This window comes from Acomys minous, assembly GCF_964271855.1.
Source record: "Acomys minous genome assembly, chromosome: 18".
Classification (NCBI taxonomy): domain Eukaryota; kingdom Metazoa; phylum Chordata; class Mammalia; order Rodentia; family Muridae; genus Acomys; species Acomys minous.
Genome location: NC_140501.1, coordinates 51,428,639 through 51,450,074, shown reverse-complemented (window position 1 = coordinate 51,450,074; position 21,436 = coordinate 51,428,639). Strand labels below are relative to the sequence as shown.

At 46.1% G+C, this 21,436-nt stretch overlaps 1 protein-coding gene across 2 annotated transcripts in view; it reads right to left on the bottom strand.

The window, feature by feature from the left end:
- The window catches only part of DOCK5 (dedicator of cytokinesis 5), a 188,418-nt gene that overhangs the window by 116,732 nt on the left and 50,250 nt on the right, over nucleotides 1–21,436 (bottom strand). For both annotated transcript variants that reach the window (XM_084766988.1, XM_084766989.1), the window contains exons 2-3: nucleotides 17,307–17,390; nucleotides 1,375–1,415 (exon numbers count right to left, since the gene is read on the bottom strand). In XM_084766988.1, the coding sequence (XP_084623114.1) occupies nucleotides 1,375–1,415; nucleotides 17,307–17,390 (125 nt within the window). The remainder of the gene's footprint in view (nucleotides 1–1,374; nucleotides 1,416–17,306; nucleotides 17,391–21,436) is intronic.

The following is a 21,436-nucleotide window of genomic DNA, read 5'->3' as shown; positions in this document are numbered from 1 at the left end:
CTTCGATCTCTTCCTACTGTCCTCTCATCAGGCCACAGGTCTGGCTGCCACACACATCTCTACTGGAACACTGGGGACGCTGAAGTCAGCAAGATAAGCAGTGAAAACAACTCATCTGGAAATGGCATTTGGCACAGGCCTCTGACTGTGGGCAGAAAAGCTCAGGCACCGGGGTACGGCAGGAACAAGGCAGACTCACACCAGGGGGATCTGGCACCTGCAAGGACAGCGAATGTTCCTTTGTTTTGTTAGATTATGAAATCGTCAAAGGGAATAAAGTGTGTGTGTGTGCGTGTGCGTGTATGTGTACACAAGTGTGCCAACACTAAGACTGAAGGGTCATCAACTTCAGCCACACTTGCCTTCGGTTTCTGTGGCTTCCACCTATTAGACAAGCGTTTGATAGCTCCGTGTTCTCTTGAGATCTGGGGTTTCCCTGGCCAACTGGCAAGGGCTTACCTCTGGCTGGTGATGCAGTCAAAGAGTAAGAGCTGTGAGCATCTCTACCCTTTCTGCCCTGATAAACTCAAGTGTTTTTTTCACCCTCTGCTATTGGCACGCGAGCTAACTGTGAAATAATAAAGCCGTATCAACTTTGTTCTCGCAAAAGCAGAGTGTTGGCGCATTACACTGCCCCAGCGAGCAACATCAAAGGAAAAGCGCTGATGGGGTCTAAAGCAAAGCCAGAAGTGTGTTAACATGACTACTAGACTTTCCTTAGTTTGATGATGAACTGCCCTGACACTGGGAAAGGAAAGGGTCCAGACCAGTGTTTTCTCCAGCTCTGCTCATGATGAGTAATAAGAAACACATTTACAGTCCAGTACTACACACACACACACACACACATACACACACACACACAATCAATAAAAAGCATGAACGATATAAATACCCAAGGTAAATGTGTCACAAGCATCTCTGTTTCTCAGCCTTGTTTTCGGTTGCGTGTTGGTTATAATCTGCTACAATGTCTCCATGTTACTCTGTGGGCCTCACATTTAATGGGATGAGTCAGGTGACAGGACCCTTCAGTTCTGGCAGTATACAAACTGGAAGTTAAGGACATAGGGAACAGTGGGTCCCACCCCTTCCTCTCTGACACAGGTCCTTAGGGCACTGTTACTGTCCTGCTGCCTCAGTCAGCTTCAAGAGTAGACAGCAGGATGTCTGAGGCCTTCTCTTGAGTCAGCTGCTGCGAAGCATGCCCATGGAACTCACACTAGCCCTCTTGAGCATTGGGGCCAAAGCATTTGTTTTCAGATCAAAGGAAGAGCCATCAAAAAGAAAGCAAACTAGGTAAAGGGATCCCACAGCACAGCACAGAACTAGTGGACAGTCAAAGGAAGTCAGAAACAGAACCATGCACCATACCTTTTTAGATCTGTTCTGCAGGGCGTATCCTCTGTACCAGCCTGTGGGGAGGAAGGGAGGAAACACAAAGCATTTTATGTTTTCTGGGAAGAACCAAAAGACACCGGCAACACACCTTCTTATGCCCTATCTGCAAGCCTGGGTTGGAAACCGAGCAATCAGCACCAATGAGGTCTTTAGAGCAGCGGTTCTCAACCTATGGGTTGTGACCCCTCGGGGACCTTTTCACTGGGGTCCTCTAAGACCCCTGGAAAACACATGAAATTTTTTTTTCATTATGATTTATAACAGTAGTACACAATTACGGTTATGAAGTGGCAACGGAAATAACTATGGTTGGGGGTCATCACAACATGAGGAACTATATGTAGTAAGGGTCCTAACATCAGTAAGGGTTGAGAACCACTGCCTTAGACTGTGACCCGTTCTGTTTCTTACACAGTAAAGATCTAGTTTATAGCCATAGTCTCTCCCCCACAGACTTAAAATCTGCACAGAGACGGGGGCTGAGAGATGACTCAGCAGCCAGGAGCACCTGTTGCTCTTGCGGAGGACCTGGCCTAAGCCTCCCAAGCGCTGAGATGTCAAGAATAAACAGCACACACTACACGGAGCTTTGATCCTTTTTGTAAAATTCCATTAAAGTATCTATACACAGACCTTTTCCCATGTATCATGGCGTACACAACTGAAGGTGTCCGCAGACAAGTATTTTATGCTGGAAACGACTGAACAGTAGGGTTTTTCTTATAGCCATGCCCATCCCCTAAGCATCAATGGGCTGCTCAGTCGTCATCTTGCCTCAGGAAATCCTACTGCAAAGAGTCATGTGAGCACAGAGTAAGGAGATGCAAAAGGTAGTTAGACTTGCAGGCAGCTGCCAACAGACCTCTAGAGCTGTTCCGTATTTGTTACTTCAGAAATCAGTCAGAAAATAGTCCCACACTCTGTATTTTCACATGTTACAAGTGTAAAATTATGTTTGTTTCTTTGGGTACAGATTGAGTAACGCTTTCACAAATTTTTCACATGGCAGTGAAACTAAAAATATATAAAGAATTTGTTATGTGTTGCAGAGGGTATAGTCTGCACCCAAGGTACAAGGTTGTGTGAAAAGGGTCTGTCAGCAGAAACACTGGTCTCACTTTAGGAAGCTGTTGTGCAGACAATCAATCGGGTTAAGATGAGGTACACGGAACATTCCTCCTGTTACTCAAGGGTCTCCGGCCCTCCCTGGTCTTGGTTCTGCTAAGATAGGAAAAACAGTTTCGTGTGAAAAGCTGGCTTCAAAGTCACCTCGGATCAAGGGCGGAGCTGGAGGCCACACTAGGAAAGAGCAGGTGAGGCAGTTTTCACTTTTCAAGCCCTATAAAACTAAGAAGTCACAAGACAGACTGTGTGACCCACTTACCCAGAGGAACGCATCTGCACGCCCGTAAATGGTGTTTTACACAGCCATTCATCACAAAATTATGTTGCCTAAACCTGTCATCTTGGGGGGGGGGCAGCCCTCTAGCTTATGTCTAGAATCACAGTGTGTGTAACTACTAGGAAAAAGGCACAAAATGACTATTCAGGTCTTATCTAAGTGAACACTCATTTTCCTCGGCAGCAGGCAGGAAAAGGACCAGGAAAAGACTTCCAGACAGGAGCAGATCCAGTGAAAAGGCCATCAGGCAAGGGATTCTGTCCAAAGACAGAAAGAGTAGAAAGTGAGAGGCAGAGTCTGGGAGAAGAGGCACCATGAGGGTGAGAGAGGAGTGTGGGTCTCCACTCTGGACACCCCTTAGACTCGCCAGGGAAACATATAAAAGACTGATGCCTGGTGCCATCTCCCCACATAGTCTTATTTCATCTAGGCCAGACTTAGAGCTTCTCAACGGCTCCCTGGTGACACGAATGCATCGGCAAAAGTGTCACCCCAGGGTAAAAGTGCCAAGTACTGTGTGGAATCCGAGGGTTAGCCTAAGGAGAACGGTGAGCACAGGAGGGGGGCAGAGTATGTAAATGCCGTCATGTGCTTGCGCTTAACAAAAAAACAAAAACAAAACAAAACACCGCATCTAGCTGCTATACAAGAACGGACCAGGGATGTGGCAAGTATTAGGAACGGGAGGTGGGGGGCGGGGGGGGGGGGGAGAGACTGGTGGGTGCCCTGAAAACGGGAAACGACGAGACGACTGAGAGTAAATTTAGCAGGAGTTTCGGTTGCTCATGGCTTCACTAGCAACGGGCAAGAAGGGAGGAAGGAAGGGTGCTTGGTTCCTGGGCTTACGCAAATGGCACATACTGTTATTCTACGGTATGGGAAAAATAGTAAAAAATAGGCAGCCGACCCTGACCCTTGGGCTTCCCTGCCTCAACAACTGAGTCCTGCTGGCATGGCGTGGAACACTGGACATGTGCCCTGGGGGGCGGGTGACCAGAGGAGCCAGATTGGCACGGCAGCTCAAGGACCGAGTAGAATCACAAATGATAATTTTCCTTTAATAGCTGACCATGTTAATGGAAGGGGAAACCCTTCTGTCAAATACCAGGAGTCTGGAACGAAGGTCAGCCCAGAGAGGATCAAGATAAAAGGGAAGAGAAATGTGACCAGGATACAGCCTCTCACCACTGGATCCACACAGGCATAGCAAGCCAAACAACATGAATCAGAAATAAACAAATACAGTGAACCTACACTAGGTCATCAATATTAGTGAAAATCAAGTACACATAGACTTGGCAAGGCATATAGGGGGACTAAGTTGTAATTTTCCACAGCAAGAGATTAGTAAATAAAATGGGACGTGGAAATGCCTATTCTTAGCTGGATAAAATACTAGAAAGATTTCAGAAAGGACTGAAACTCCTCAGAGATGAGGCGGGGTTAGAAGGAACTGCTGTTTGTCATTATGGACTGGCAAAAAAATAACCAGGGGCCGAGATGGTGCAGTATTCAGGGTAAGGTGTCTGTCAACAGGTCTGAGGACTGTGGTTTGACCTCTTGAACCCACGTGATGGAAGAGAAGAAGACAGAGACCCCTGCATCTTAGCCTCTTACCTCCACACACATGCCTGTACTCACTTGCAGGCAGGCAAGCAAGCACACATAAAGACAAACAGGACAGACAGACAGACAGATACACACACACACACACACACACACACACACACACACACACACACGTAGTTTAAAACCTTTAAAGTCCCATGTCTTTGTGACTGGTACAATTTACACTTGAGAAAAACACTGATGACTGCTGGCAAACCAGGCAAAAGCAAAATTACAATAGAGCAATAGAGAATATGCGTGTTGTTATGGTATGGAGCTGACTAGAAAGGGAAATGAGGGAATTTGAGGGGGCTCGTGAGATGGTGCGGTGGTCTGAATGGAGTCCACCCCTCATAGCTCATGGGTTTGAAAGTTTCTTTTTGCAGTTGGTGGAACTGTTTGGGAAGGATTAGGAGGTGTGGTCTTGTAGGAGGAGGTGTGTCACTGGGTTTCAAAAGCCCTCATCAGGCCCAGTCAATCTCTCTGTTTCTGTGTATGTCTCTGTGTATCTGTGTCTGTCTGCCTGTCTGCCCCGCTTCTGTCTGTCTGTCTGTCTGTCTGTCTGTCTGTCTGTCTGTCTCTCTCTCTCTCTCTCTCTCTCTCTTTCTCTCCAAGTTGTGGGTAAGAAGTAGCCCTCAGCCACTGCTATAATGCCATTCCTGCTTGCTGCCATGCTCCCTACAATGATGGCCATGGATCCCACTGAAACTGTAAGCAAGTTGCCAATTCAATGGCTTTTTTTTTTTCAAATAAGTTTCCTTGGCCATGGTATCTCATTATAGTAGTAGAAATACATATTAATTCTGGTTCAAAACTCACTGAAGTACACACTAAATATAGTGAGTTTTGTGTAATCATATCTTTCATTTAAAAAGATATAATTGGATACCACCATCCACCCACTAGAATGCCTATGATCAAAGAGTCTGGCTGTGCACACAGTTAATAAGGGCTAGGAGTTATTGGACCCTTGTGCTGGTTGGTTCATGTCAATTTGACACAAATATAGACATGGGAAGAAAGAATCTTATTTAAGAAAACACCTCTGTAAGATTGGCCTATGGGTAAGCCCATGTGATATTTTCATGAGGGAGGGTCCAGCTCACCGTGGATGGTGTCATCCCTGGGCAGTGGTCCTGAGTTGTGTAAGAAAACAGGCTGGGCAAGCCATGAGGAGCAAGCCAGTAAATAGTATTCCCCCATGGCCTCTGTAGCAGTTCCTGCCTCCAACTTCCTGCCTTGATTTTCTTCTATAACAGACTGTGATATGGAAATAGAAGATAAAAATAAACCCTTCTCTCCCTGAGTTGCTTTAGGTCATGGAGTTTTATCACAATAATATAAGCCCCAACTATGGCAACTCTCTCTTAGCATGCTGGTAATGTCTACACATAACCTATGATTTAGCAATATTCCTATGCCTAAGTATTTACTCAAGATAAATGGAAACACAATACAAAAATGCTTCACAGGAATGTTTACTGATGTCTTAATTCTTTTAAGCTAAAGGTGGAACTCAGAAGGCACAGTGACATTTGAGTGAACGAATCATGGCTTATTTGTACAATGAGTATTATTAAACAATACAGAAAAATTACTTATGTACAACCTTATAAATGACTCTAAAAACCATAATAGTGAGTGAAAGAACCCACACAATAGACGTGTATAATTTCACTGACATAGGGCTGGCTAACAGGTAAAACTAGTAATTGGTAACTAAAGTGAGAACAGCGGCCAATGGTTGGAATGGGAATCATATGCAAGAAAGACTCAGAGCACTCCGGGATGAGACGTGCAGGCTTTGTCGTTTGATAAGACTTATTCTACTGTTTCTCTAAGTGCACATTACAGCATCAAAATTTTGCCCTGAAGTCTTTAAATATGGAAGGGAAAGGAAGAAGAAAATTATCAAGTGGAAATTACTATATAAATTATATATAAATCATATATATATATTTATATATAAATCACCTCTAGCAGAGTGATATCACTCTGAGATCTTTTGTTTGGAAATACCTCTAAAATGAGATTGGGTAGGGTGTGAAAAATACCAGACATCTTTCTCTATGACTGTCCTTTGTCTTGTGTTTCATCAATGACATTATCCATCCTAGTTACTCTTAGCAAGCTCTCAATTTGATTTTGAATGAGTTTGTACTTTTTGTTTGTTTGTTTTGTTTTTGTTTTTCGAGACAGGGTTTCTCTGTGTAGCCTTGGCTGTCCTGGACTCACTCTGTAAACCAGGCTGGCCTCGAACTCACAGCAATCCGCCTGCCTCTGCCTCCCCAAGTGCTGGGATTACAGGCATGCGCCTGGAGTTCGTACTATTCCTAAAAGTTCCAGCACAGACCTCAATCAACAGTTAAACATGCCAGGAAACCAAGACATGGAGTGTTTTTCTCTGCCCCAATTTTTACTTTATAATGCAAAGGAGGAAAAGAAAAGAATTCATAGATAGAACAACAGGCACAGAAAGAAAATTTCACACAGGGACTCAAGTCCAGAAGGAACGAGAGCGTATGTGGGAAGGCTGACTTCAGCAGAAGAACTACTCGGGGGAAAGTGTGGTTAGAAATCTCCGAGGAGACCCATCAGGGCTGAGGTCTGCATGGCTCATGTGGCCGTTCATTCATTATACATAAAAACACTTCTTGAAGTGGAGTGTATCAGATACCGTCTTTAAGGCGGAAGGAAACAGATCCATAAACAAGTAACCAAATACAAAGGGCCCTTTAATGGAACCGCCTGGAGACTCCAGCTCACAAAGGAGTGTTATGAATATGCTCCAGACTTGGGCAATTACTGGGGAATGCTGAAGACTTCCCAGGCAATGAAAGCACCGTTCGATGTGCGACTTACAGAATGTTCCCCCACAAGCACAAGATAAATGGGCGTTCCTGCTCAGGCACACATAGAAGATCGATAAATTATGTTTATCCTCTCAGAAATTAAAAGCCAGGAACAGGGAAGGAGCTGCTGTTTATAGCTTCCACGTGACACACGGGGCAGAGAGGAGGCAGCATCCACAGAGGAGGAGCAGGTGCTAAATCCTGTTGTTTTTCCCTTTAACTGTCTCAAGCCTGCTAGCTTAATTAGGCCAGAGTCAAAGGTTGCACCCTTGAGGACCAGGTAAACCTGGTCCAGAACCTGGTGAGCTGTCCCTCAAACCAAAGCCAGCAGAACCTCAGGGAATCCTAAGCCAGCTGGTGCTGGCCCTCACAGGGTGAAGAAAGTCTCAGTATGAAAGCCCCTCATTAAAGAGGACAGTGGTCTGCCTCCATCCCTGGGGAGCATCCCACTGGCTCCTGGAGCCCTGAGCCTCAGCTGTTTACATCTGAAGGCAGAGGGCTCTCGCAAATAAGCCTAAAGGTTAAAAAAAAAAAAAAAAGTCAAAGGATGTAAAAGACAGTGGAGGTCAATTCTATTCTGTTGTTTCTGTGCTTGGGGATAAATCCATCAACCTTTTGGCAAGCAAGCACAGTTAAGTATTTTAAGCCACTGAGCCATCTCTTAAGCCCCTTCAACACTTATTTTAAAGTTGAAAGGGGTCCTGGTTTGCAGGCCCTCATTTGGTGGAATCTGTTAGTGACAACACAAAGTCTCTTTGACGCAGGTCACACACTTTGGAAAGAGGGTCAACCTAAAATCTTTACGTACAAGCCACACAAGTGTAACCTGAAGGTGGTAGAGCTGGCAGGGACAAGGCCTTGCTCCCCTCATAATGAGAACACATCTGGACCGTGGGAGTCACCACCAATCTAATGTAATGAAGCCTTCATCCTCTTAAAAGCCAATTCTTCAATAAGATCACATTCTCACACACAACCTGCTTTTTAAGGCCATTCTGCTACAAACTCTATCTCTGACTATGAATATGAAGAAGATTTCCTTCTCCTTACGAAGGATAGATGGTAACAGAAATCAACTCCACAGACAAGCAGAGAGATCTGCTCCAGATGGTAAAGCACCTCCAGGAGGAAGGCCAAGTCACAGGCAACAGTCAAGAGGTGACACATGCCAATGTGGCCAGTGCCAGACAAGGGGCCATGCCTTGCCTTAGGGGCCTTCACAGAACTTCTCCTCTAAGTGGGTCAACATGGTCGCTCTGGATTTTAACTCCCAAATCCTTGAGTGAATCTTGGCCCAGGATAGTTTGGGTGTTAGCATTCTGATTCAGTCTGCCTACCTGTGATGTCACAGCTTACCTGCCATGGGGGCGGGATCCTGCCCAGGGCCATGTAAAAGGACAGACCCTTCGCGTACACTTGTCTCTACCCACTCTACTTCCTCCCTCTCTCTCTCTCTCTCTCTCTCTCTCTCTCGGTACCCCTCCCTCTTTTCCATCTCGCCCCATAATCATTTAATAAACTCCTCTACAAGATCTGCTCCCTGGTACCTTGTATCTACTTTGTATCTATCTTCTATCTATCATTGCTTTAATTATTAAATATGAAATTGGGAGTACGTTATTTATAACACATTCTTTTTTTTTTTTTTTTTTTTTAAACAAAAGGTACCTACAAAAGGTGAATGGCCCAGGAAACAAAGGCATGGTTTGGGATATAAGGAGCTTGCTCTACTATTCCATGCCCCATGATCTAACCATGATCCCTAGAGACCAAAATCAGTCAGTTGGGAGCTGCTGGGAACATTCCTTTGGGGCATTCCAGAAACTTCTTTGTTTTCAGGTTCACTTGTCTCTGTAGATACATAGGCAGCTGCCCAAACGGATCAGTGCCAAGTCCTAGTGCATGATGGGTAATGGAATGAAGGTACCACTCAGGAAAGAGCTGTAATCCCCACATCAGGAGGTTGGACAGACGCCTATGTTCAAATAGCATATGTTAGGATGTATTTCAGGAGCACACTCAAACGTTATCTTGAAAGAAAAAAAAAAAAAAAGAAAGAAGACATTCTGTGTTGTATAAGGCTTAATGTGAAGGCTGGGGGACAGCTCGGTTAGTCAAGGCCTTGCCACACAAGCATGAGGAGCTAAGTTTGCTCCTGAGTGCCCATGTGAAATGCCAGGAGAAGATAAGAGGTACCCAACAGGCCATTCACCCAGCCAGACAGCTAGCCATCCACCCTGCCATCCAGCCTAACTGGTCAGTCTCAGATCCCAGTAGGAGACCCTGTCTCAACAAACAAGTTGGGTAGCTCCTGAAAAAATGACAGAGGTTGCCCTCTTCTTTTCACATGCATGCGTGCAAGGGCACCCTCATACACACACACACACACACACACACACACACACACACACACACACACACACAGATTCAATTTGAGAAGAGACATTTCAATGGCTACAGCATTTAATTAACGTCTCTCCCAAACACTCTCCTACTACCACGTGTCTTTATAAAAACACAACACAGTTCAGAAAAGAATGTTCCCAGAAGTATGGCCGATGACACACTGTCCTTAAGGTAAAGGTCACGCAGATGTGGGAAGTAACCCTGCACAAAACACCGTATGGCCTGATCTGCTTCCCAAGCTAAAGCCAGAAGTCTACAAGCAGAGCTTGCCATCAGATACGAGCTGCCATTTATGTTCGGAAAGTTGGTTGTCTCTATAACTACGTCATGGTGACAGTATGGACTCCCAGGGTTTGACTAAGGGGGCAACACAAATGTTACAAATATGTGGGGGGTGCTAATGCACCTCCTATCCAGTAAATTAGCATGCCAACATGCTATTAAGATGTGTGTGCGTGCATGAGTGAGAGAGAGAGAGACAGAGAGGCAAAGACAGAGAGAGAGAGAGAGAGAGAGAGAGAGAGAGAGAGAGAGAGAGAGACAGACAGAGAGAGACAGAGAGAGACAGAGAGAGAGAGAGAATATGCACGAAAGCATGCTTTCTGGAGTTAGCTTTCTGTCCACTTTGGGTTCTGGGAGGTAAAACTTAGGCCGTCAGGCTTTCAAAGCCAGTGCTTTCCTCAGTTCAGCCATCTTGTCAGACTGCAACTCTGTCTTGGTGGCTTCTCAGGATTGGACCTGGGAACTCATGGACACTGGGTGAGCACTGTACCGCTGAGGCACACCCTCAGCTCCTGGTTCTGTTTAATTCATTTGATTTCTGTTGTTGTTGTTCTTTCAGCCTCTCACTTGGCTTATGGCCACTGAACGGGGCTGATCAGATAAAGAAATGAGAATGAAGGAGGAAACAATGGTGTCAAGGTGACCTGTTTAATAGTCCTGGTCACACAGGACTATAGCATGTGATAGCCCATTTTGAATTAGACACTCTCAGAAAGCTAGCCAGTTTCCTAGGTCACACGACGCAGGAGGGGTTCCAGTGACAGCTCCTCAAAAAGATGATTACTAAGATTCTGCTAGAAGAAAAATTTTCAGATGCGCCCTCTTCTTTGTCAAGTCTCTGTCGGGAGGGTTCATTAACCACGGTGACAAAATTTAACACCAGGGAAAATGACCAGGTAAGTGAACATCATTCTCTGTACCTACTTGCAAAAGTCTGCTTTGTGCAGGTAAGACTCAAAGCACGTGCCACCTCGGTCAGAATCCATTTGTTTTATTTTTCATTACACAGCCCTTTAAAAGTCCAAAATGCAAAGGTCCAAAATTCAAAACTTGTTGGGCCCTAGAATGAAGTCATTAAGTAGAAAATTCCACTCCTGACCAGATTACAGTCAAAAGGCAGGTGGATAAAAAATTCCTGGATAGAATTACCTTAAGGTTATGTGCAACAGAGTATATAAAACATAAACGTATTTTGTGTTTTCACTTGGGTTCCCACAATGTTTTAAGATATGTATATAACATGCAAACACTAAAATAATAATAATAATAATAATAATAATAATAATAATAATAATAATAATAATAAGCCCAAATCCCCTGCTTCCAAGCATTTTGGATAAAGGATGCTCAGCCTGTCTCTGGGGATGGGCTTTCTGATTGGGGCAGAGTTTTACGGGCCTTGTTCTACGCAAAAGTAACATATGTAGAAAGGGAAGCCCCAACTGTCCACATTTCTTACCATTCCTGTCAAGATTCCAGGGCTGCCCAGTTCCCCTAGTTCCTGTGTAAGACTTTGTGTTATCCTCTGAGTCTTTAAAAGCGTACTCTGCATACAAAGCTTTATGCTGCCCCTGCCCTGCAGAGCTCAGAACGCCTCTGAGACATCTTTTCTTTTCTTTTTCTTTTTGTTTTTCGAGACAAGGTCTCTCTGTGTTAGCTTTGGCTGTCCTAGAGTCACTTTGTAGACCAGGCTGGCCTCGAACTCACAGCAATGCGCCTGCCTCTGCCTCCCGAGTGCTGGGATTACAGGTGTGCGCCACCATGCCCAACTGAGACAGCTTTTCAACTTGGTTAAACTTCTACCAGGAGCTGACCTCGTGAGTCGATCACAGAGTCCCTACTAACACCAGCCGCTCTGTGCCCCTGAGTGCGTGAGCGGTTTATGGAACCCCCCGAACAGTCATTCGATGGATATGAACTCAGCACAGAAAACCAGCACTAGAAGTACAGCAGGGCCCAGGCTTGCAGCCATCTGTAGTAGAGTCAGTCACAGGAGAGAGACGCTCTGTAGTGACTGGATGCTGGCACCTTACACGTGTGCTGTAATATACATATTAATTAATGTTACTATTCTGTGATCGGTCACTTCCAAGTCAATGAGTGACCCAAACTGACATGGAACATTCATGACAGGGAGATAGCTGAAGCACTCTCTTCATGCTCATGTTCATTACTTATGTTCATTAACTTAGACAGGGAGCAAACTATGTAATCTAATGCAGACCTCCATCTTTTATTCCCTCTATGGTCCCAACGGCATTGCCTGCTTCTCCCACAGTAAGTATCTGGATTTTTTTTTAAATTTACTTCTTTATCTTATCTGTCTTCCTAGGCAAACCTTATGAGAGACATCACTCACTCGGCCAGAATTAGGACATCTCCCGTTCTTAAGAAACTGGGTGCGTGGTAGGTGTGGAGCGGGTGCTGCTGAAAAGACAAGGTGACTGCAGCTGACGTGCCCAGTGTCTCCGCCCATGTGCCCATGGATCTGGAGCAGGAAAGACAATTCGCAGGGGACTATGGGCGTCTTGCTGCCAAACACCCTCCAGGGTTAAAGAAGCAAAGTGACAGTACCAAGGGTAGACAGACCAGTGCCGGAAAGGGACGAAGCAGCTTCAGCACCAGACTGCTCTCGTCTCTGACAGTCTCTAAAGGCAAACCACTCTCGGGGAACCAGGAACAAGAAGTGGCATAAAGCCTCCCTAACCAACTCATTTCCTTCTTCCATCTTGAAGTAACACATTATGCTGGGGGATGGGGGTGGGGGAGGGGAGGCCCCAAGATACAAGGGACAAGCCAGAGCAGCTCTCTCTTTAAAGACTTGAGGTCTTACAGCTTTTAAGTCAAAGATTGACTAAGCACTCTAGGAGTTTCTCATGGCTCCTCGTATCTACCTAAAAGAAAAAAACAAAAGCGGGACTAGGGAGATGGCTCAGAGGTTAAGAGCACTGGATGCTCTTCCAAAGGTCCTGAGTTCAATTCCCAGCAATCACATGGTGGCTCACAGCCATCTATAATGTGATCTAAGGCCCTCTTCTGGGGTGCAGGTGTACATGTAGGCAGAACACTATATATGTAATAAATAAATAAATCTTTAAAAACAAACAAACAAACAAACAAAAAAACAAAAGCAAAAACAAACACATAAACAAAGCACTGGCCCGTGAAAGGTCTAAACAGCTCCAATGTGCCTATGACGGACTGTGTGGTAGGTCCATGCAGTGGACGCTAGCTGAAAGAAAAGGAAGCGAAGGACCAATGCTTGCTAAAGGATGCACGAACCCCAAACACACCATTCTAATCAGAAGAAGCCAGCCACAAAACACCACGCACTCTGTCCGGCTGCATTACGATAGTCAAGCACAACTCACAGAAGCAGAAAGCAGGTGTGTGTTTGCCTAGAGTCAGGGGAATGGCTGATCAGTGGCACTATGAAGGTGGGGCTAACGAAAGCAGACAGTGACAGGCGGCTAGTTGCCCCCCCCCCCACATAGTATGCAGAGAAAATAACCACAGAATCGTACACTGTGGGGATAAACTCTGTGGTGTTTTGAGTTATATCTTAATAAAGCTGCTGTTTCGGATTAAAAACAAAACCATGTGTAATAACCAAATCCTTCTGTGGTCTGCAGCGGGCAGAGTGCCTTCCAGCTTGTCACGGTTTCTTGTATCACCTGCACTCATTCCAGACTTTTGCTGAGGGCCTACTGTGTGTCAAAAGTGATGGTGGGCACCTGGAGATTTAGCAGGAGCCAGATGTGCCCCTAGGCTATTGGGCGGAATCACTCATTGAGCCACAGGGCAGGAAGCAGCCAAGGAGAGTCCTCGGTGGTATTCTGTTGTGGGCTGTGGGCTGAAAGCATTAAAAACAAACAAACAAACAAACAAACAAACAAAAACCAAAAAAAAAAAAAAAAAAAAAAGACTGTCTGCAAGGATGCAGGTCCAAGGCAAAACAGCACACACAGATCAGGTATGCTTATCTCAAAGGTGGGGTGGGGCAGGATGTGAAGAGGGACAGTCTCCAAATCACCAACAGGAAGCTGCAAGACAGACCCCAGAGGCCAAGAAACGGTGCCAGCCTCACCCTGGCATTCTCTCTGCCAGTACCATGGGCGTTTCCGTTTTGTTTATTTTGTTTTAAAGAAGGACAGGGGCAGGCAGAGGGGCAGAATGCAAGTCATTATTCAGCATTTCCTGCAGCTCTCATGTTTGCAAAGCGCTCCTGCCCCGAGTCCTCAACTGGCTGAAATAATAAAGGAATTCAAGACTCATGCCAAGAACTCAAAAGTGCTAAGCAGATACAAGAGCCTGAGAGTGGGGCAAGGCGGGCAGTACTTAAAAACCAATGGAAAAAAAAAACCATTGGAAAAAAAATCCTGTGAAAGAAGCACCACTGGAAAAAATATAATCCGCATAATGAGCTGTGTGAAACTGACGAGCCACACGGAGGGTATGAACTCTGCAATGTGCTCTGCTTCCCAACGCACACCCGGACCCAGGTCCACTCTGAAAGCACAGCAGGTGACATCCTTCTTGGAGAGCCCAGAATTCTGTGACTGACAACCAGCACTCCATGGCAACAATTAGAAGAAAAGCCTCTTCTTGCTGGCAGGGCCAACAGCTCCTGATCTTCCTCCAAGCGCCGTGTCGGTGAGGTTTTCTGTATGGCGGTCAACACAGCGCTCCCTGCAATCACACTGTATGAGCCGCAATACACTACAAGCACCAGGGATTTGCGGTGTCAATGACATGGGATCAGAAAGAGATGGGGTCTGTGTGTCTGTGTTTGTGTCAAGTACAATGTGAACATCCCTAAAGCAAAACTCCAAAATCCAAAATGTTCCCACGACTCAAATTTTATGAGCATTAACATGATATCACAGGTGGATTAAACACCATGATGAATTTATTTAAAATATTGTATAAGGTGATCTTCAAGTTATGTGCATAAGACATATATGAAGCAAAGATTTAAATTTATGGCTAAGTGTTAGCCCCTATATATTTCCATTTGCATATTCCAAAAATCCCAAACAGTCTGAAATCATAAAGACTTCCAGTCTCAGGTTCTCTGGATAAGAGATGCTTAAGCTGCACGATGATCTAGGTTCAGACATCAGTGAGACCAGTAGGCAAAATGTAAGAGTGAACACACTCAAAACCATTACTAATGTGTACTCTAGGAGAACAGCATGCTTCAAATAACTACCACAAAAATACCAGAGACACACGAAAACTTTAAAAGCCAACCTATTTTGAGAAGACAATCTCAAGAATGCATTTGAGGGATGTCATTAACTTTTATGTCAGATCAACATCAATATTTTCTCTGAGGCAATTAGGAAGTAGTACTTCCCCTCCCCCTCCCCCACAGAGAGAGAGACAGAGACAGAGAGACAGACAGACAGAGATAGACAGAGACAGAGACAGAGGTAGAGGCAGAGACACAGAGACAAAGAGACAGACAGAAGACAGAGAACATATTAGTAAAGAGGGAAGCATCTCCACACCACAATCTGCAAAAGGAAAAATCCTGAAAGAGTCCAGGCCAGCACTTGTTATGGCTTCTTGCCTCGGTCATTTGTTGATGTAAGAAAGGATGTCCCAGTGGCTTAGAGTAGCATTTTTAAGGACCTTATAGGGCCGGCAGGACAAAAATTAGAGAGCTGAGCCTTGCAATGAGTCAACTGTAATTCAGTAAAGCAGAAAGCACTACCAAGGTCGAAGGCAGTGATAAGTAAACAGGAGTTAAAAGAGATGTTTAGCACAGGTCTAAAATGGCAGACGTATATATTCTAAAAACAGGGTTGAGCTTATATAAAGAAAAAAAATTCCCATCTCTGTAAAACAGAAACTACAATCATGGTGAAAAACTTAACACAGTATCAAAAAAAAAAAAAAAAAGCTGGAAAAAAGTTAGCATAAGCTAAGTAATCCAGATCCGAATGTCATATACAGAACTTAATTCTCAATGATCCCTAAGCATACATTTCTTCAAGCCCACATGGAAGTTACAAAAGTTGAACACGTGCTTTTTACCCAGGGACCATGGTATATATTTATCTGTCCCCCCATTAGACAAAGGACTGACCTGGTAAGGTCTGAGGGGGCTGTGGTTTCTAAAAGCAAGAGTCCTAAAACATGCAGGTCAAGTCTAGTGGTGACTTAGAACCGATGCCTGCTGAGGCCTGACGTTGGCCAAGGACGATAGTAAAATCAGGATCACGGATGCAGGAGTCCACAGGGCCCTCTCTGTCTCCTTGCTGCCCTATGGGAGCCAAACGGCTACAATGGAATGGTATGGACTGGAAAGAGCAGTGCAAGGACCCAGCGCTAAGGGAGGCGGCCGTCATAGCGGCGCCCAACGCGAGCAGGTGGGTGACCGAGCTTGACGATGGCCTAACCCTGCTTCGCTTCCCCTAGGCTTCCCATGGCTTCCCCTTCTTCTATTGTCTGGTACTAACTGGTGATCTGCACAGGCTTCTAGGTGACACTTTTGCCATCCCATCGTCCCAGCATTTGCCAATGCAGAATGTCTGTCCCAACAAGCTTTGCTCTGAGGGGGAAAAAAAAAATCTGCCTAGCTTCCCCATCATCTCTTACCCCAACCTTCCCAGGGTTAGGATAAACTGGGCCCAGAAGTTTGTTCTCTGTTTTGCTCCTTAACCCTCAGTGGCTTGGATGTCACTTTCGTCACTTCAGGGCTTGGGACTAGAGATGCGAATTCCCAGAGGAGGTCTCCCAGGGTGGGATGAATGGATGCGAGCATGCTCTGCGCTTTGCACACACGCTGTCTTAAGGATTGCCCCGGTTAGCCAAAAACCACTGCTCAAAGCCTGAACTAGCTGGAGGAAACAGACAAACACAAGCCACGGGGCCTGCTGCTACAGTCCTGACCTAGTTCTGTGTCTCAGTACCATCACAAGGCCTCACCCTCACTCTTCCCAAACCTAGCAACGCTGGGCACTAAATACAAAGAGACCCACCCCTAAGCAGCAACGATTCCTTCCAGCTACCACAAGCCTGATGCCCCGAATGTGTCTCCCCTAACCAGTTCTGCAGCTAACTGTTCTGCATCCGGTAGGAAAAAAAAACACACACACACACACACAAAACCCCTTGGCTCTGATCTCTGGCCATATCCACATTCCCAGGAGCTGGCTGTGTTGAAAACTATCCTCAGTACAGGGCTGTATCACCGTAAGTACTTCCCAGGCTTTCACCACCCAGGCCCTGAAGCAGGAGGCGTAAGTAGAGCACACGGACCGGACCGTAGCGCTGAGTGCGTTATTAATGAGTAACTCCTGCTGATTCTTGCTGGACCCTGAGCGGCAGGAGGCCGCTGCACTCACCCTCGTACATCTCCAGGATGTGGACGGTGTCCCCGATCTGCAAGGAGAGCTCCACATCTTGAGATGCGTTGTAGTTATAGATTGCTGTAAACGAGAGGAAAAGGGGATTAGGAAACATGCACTTTTCAAAAGTTATGAGACTTGTTCTCGTTTGCCTCTCTCTGTCGCTGTGATAAAATACCGACCAAGTTCACAGTGCGTTATCTAGAGAGGCCAAGGCAGGGGATCAAGGCCAGAACCTGGAAGCGGGAACAGAAGCGGAAACCATGAAGGGACATTGCTTCCTGGCTGGCTCAGCTTCTTTATTTATACAGCCCAGGCCCACCACCTGCCTAGGGATGGTACCGCCCACAGTGGGCTACCCTCCACCAACCAACGGTTAAGAGAATTCTGCCCCAAAGACAAGCTCATACATAGACCAATCAAATGAGGAGACTTCATCAACTTTGGTTCCCTCTTTCCAGGTCTGTCATGATGACAACCAATGCCAGCCACGACAGTACTCAACAAGTCGTCCTCTGTTGAATGATGTCACGTAAAGCAGAAAACAGAGCTGTGTGTCCTCCGATGTGCTGACTGGTTGCCTAACTCATAACACATGCTCTGTCAGATAAAACATATGGGTGTGGCTCCTGCTCCCAGGTAATGAGATAGTCTAGTGGGAGGAAGAAAAATATCAACGCACAGGGGAGTGTTCTCTTGGCTTTCTTGATGTGGTGCTCACCAGTCGAAAAGGCTGCATGAGTGACACCGACCTCTAGTAAAAGAGTGATATAGGTCACAGTGCAGGGATGACACGTTATCCCAGCCCTCAATACTCTGGGGATAGAGTAACCATAGCGTTCCACAATCCTTAGGGGCAACATTGTTAGGGCCCCAGAGTAGAAGGCAGCAAATTAAATCATAACCAAACAGGGGCAGGTGGGAGGGTTGGGGGATTGGGGGATTGGGGGAGGGGTAAGAACGGACCAGAGCTTCATATAGGTACTTTGCTGTCGCTCCACTTAAGAGTGACTAAGAGGCACATGGAAACACGCTCAACAACATTAGTCATGAGGGGAATGCAAAGCAGAATCTCGCCATCAGATGACGCTTCCACACCTACTACGACAGCTGCATTCGAAAAGATGTTCGCCCTCAATACGGAGCTGCGAGAACTCGCGTCCCCGGCTGGTAGCACTCTAGAACAAGAGACCCTTTAGAATCTAGACTAGCCATTTCTGGAAAGTTAAATACGTTTCCTACATGGCTCAACAAATCAATTCGTAGGAGGGCAACAGAAAGAAGAAAAAATACGTCACACATACATGATACCCCTATCAGTTGCTGCAGATAAGGCAGAAGACTGGACCCTGGGGTTGTCACGTCAGTCTCCTGCAGCTGTGGATTCCACCTCATCAGCCACAAGAGGCAGCGGAGCTGAGGATCTGCAGAGGACCCTTAGTTACCTCGGGGTGTTTTCTATAAGCCGAAGAAAAGGAAGGAGACTGAATGGGAGCTGAGATCTGCTGGGACCCAGCCAACTCCAACAGCCAGCCACCGCCGGGAGCCAGCAGCAGCATGGGACAGACTCTGCTGAGTCCCCAGGGGCATGCAGACCAGTCCACACACCTTCATTCCACAACGCTGGGCTCCAGAACATGAGATAACACATTCGTGTTGCCTCCAGCCATTGACTCTGCCACGGTTTGCTACAGCAGCCGCAGGAAACTGACGCGGCTGTTATTCACAACAGTCAACAAGGTGAAGCAACTCAGCTGTGTCTGCCTACACGCACAAGGAGCACAGCTGTGCTTTGATAGCCCCACCAGGTGGGCTGCACAAGCCCACCCTGTGAGGATAGGAGCTACGTAGTGATATGCTGTGTCTTTACAAACCGTGGTGTGGTACAGACACGTGGCTTACGCACACCTTCTCCTATTCCTACACTCTTACTCCAGGTGACTGATGGTCCCTGAAAGAATGTAGTTGCTAGTAGGCTGTGAAGTTTCTGCCCCATAAACAAGGGTGCCTGATATTGGAATCCCAGCACCCATTTTTAAAGCCATGTGTGGGGATATGAAGGTCCCTGGGATTCACTAGTCAGCCAGACTAGCTAATCTGTGAGCTCCAGGTTCAGTGAGAGAACCCGTCTCAAAAAATAAAGTGGAGAGCAATCAAAGAAGACACCCAAGGTTGACCCCCCCACCCTCTCTACACACATACTTGCTACATTTATGCACACGCATGTACACATGCATATATACATACACTATACATAGAAACACATGTCCACACACACAAAAAGAAAAGCATATCTATGCATATTCAATAGACACAGTATCTTCTCCAAATAGTTTTGATCTGAAGTGAATCACAACATAAGAGTTAAACAACATAAAAGTCCCTCTCCCATCATCCAGTGTGTTGACCGGGTGCTACTTTGTATCACAAACTGTCTTAGAGAATACTAACGACAAAGATGTGGCTCCTGAGTCATAGGTTAAAGCAGATAGAGTCCCGACCATAAATCAATGCAATGGAATACTATTTGGCGATGAAAAAGGATGATACACAGACACATGCCACAATCCAGATAACTTCAAAGTATGCTAAGCAAAAGAAGGCATCAGCAAACATATTTTTGTTTCATTTATTTCTGAAATGTTGAGAAGTCGCTAATCCGTCAGACAGTAGAGAAAATGAGTTGCTGTCCTAGGTGGATATGGGAATGGCACTGAGCAACCTATCCCTTCAGGAACTTTTTAGGGAGGGGAAAACATCCCAAATTGAGCCATGGTGACAATTCAACAGTTCCATCATTATTTACTAAAGTCACTAAATTGAGGGCTGGGAAGCAAGAGCTCTTACTGCTGTTGTAGAGGGCCAGGGTTCAGTTCTCAGCGCCCCACACCAGGCAAAAGAGCTTTAGTTCCAGGGGACCTAACACCTTCTTCTGCCCTCCACGGGCACCAGCTCACATGTGGTGCACATAAATTTACCCAGGCACGCACACAAGCAATGTAAACCAAAATAAATAAATATTTGAAAATAACAACAAAAACCACCACCAGACACTGAAAACTGAAGCCTGTACATTAAACTTCAGAGAAAGTTCGCTTTTAACAGATTTATTTCTTGTCTTTATTAACGGGTGATCCATATCCACCCGCGAGAAAAAAGTGCCAACGTGGAGGTCCAGCTCTGTAAACACTACAAGGATCCATCTTTACAGGTCTGCGCAGCACAAGAGGATGGCCACTCGATGCATGTTCGCATCCTATAGTCGTCATGGAAAACATCCTACCCAGTAAGGGAAGAAAGGTGGCCCTGCCTTTGCCTGTGGTGGTGGGCACATCCTGTCCTCCTCTCCCTGGGCTGCAGCCTGGAAGAAAATGGGAATCTCAGAAACGGCCTCTCCTTTAGGAAGGAGGTCACAGTCTGTTCTGGAGAAGTGCCCTGGCAGTTGTTTCCTATTGCGCTTTCAGAGTAGGCTGTGGTTTCTGAATAACGACTGGTGGGGAAGTGGGTTAGGAGAAATGACACAGAACGCAGACGGGAGTTTCAGCCTCCCATGGCGGCTGCTGTCCCACTACGGTTCAACTCCACCTGACTGCTGTAGTTTATTTACCCATGAAGGATGTGATGGGTTTTTCTACAGAAAACATGACCCTGCAATTCTTGACACCACCGAGACCCCATCAGCTGCTATCCCTTAAAGTGCTTCTTCCTACCACCCCTCCCCCACGGAAACAGGAAGTAGTGAGGCCACTTTGTCACAAGCTGGGTAATGACCATCTTCACTCTTCCTGGTTCTTAGTCATGGGAAAGTAAGCAGAGGCTCTCAAAGGCAGACTTCCCAACGTCAGCTCCAGGTGGAAGCAGCTGCCTCGGACTGCTGGAAATGCAGAGTGGCATGTATGCACTTACGCAGGCAGGTGAGAAGGAAGGCACGCACGCACGCACTCACGCATTCACGCACACACACACACACACACACACACGCATGCACACGCACGTGCAGGAATGAACCTAACCACACACACATAGGCACAAAGACAGACATATATGCATGCGTGCATGCACTCATGTACTCCCCCTCTCTCTCTCTCTCTCTCTCTCTCTCTCTCTCTCTCTCTCTCTCTCTCTAG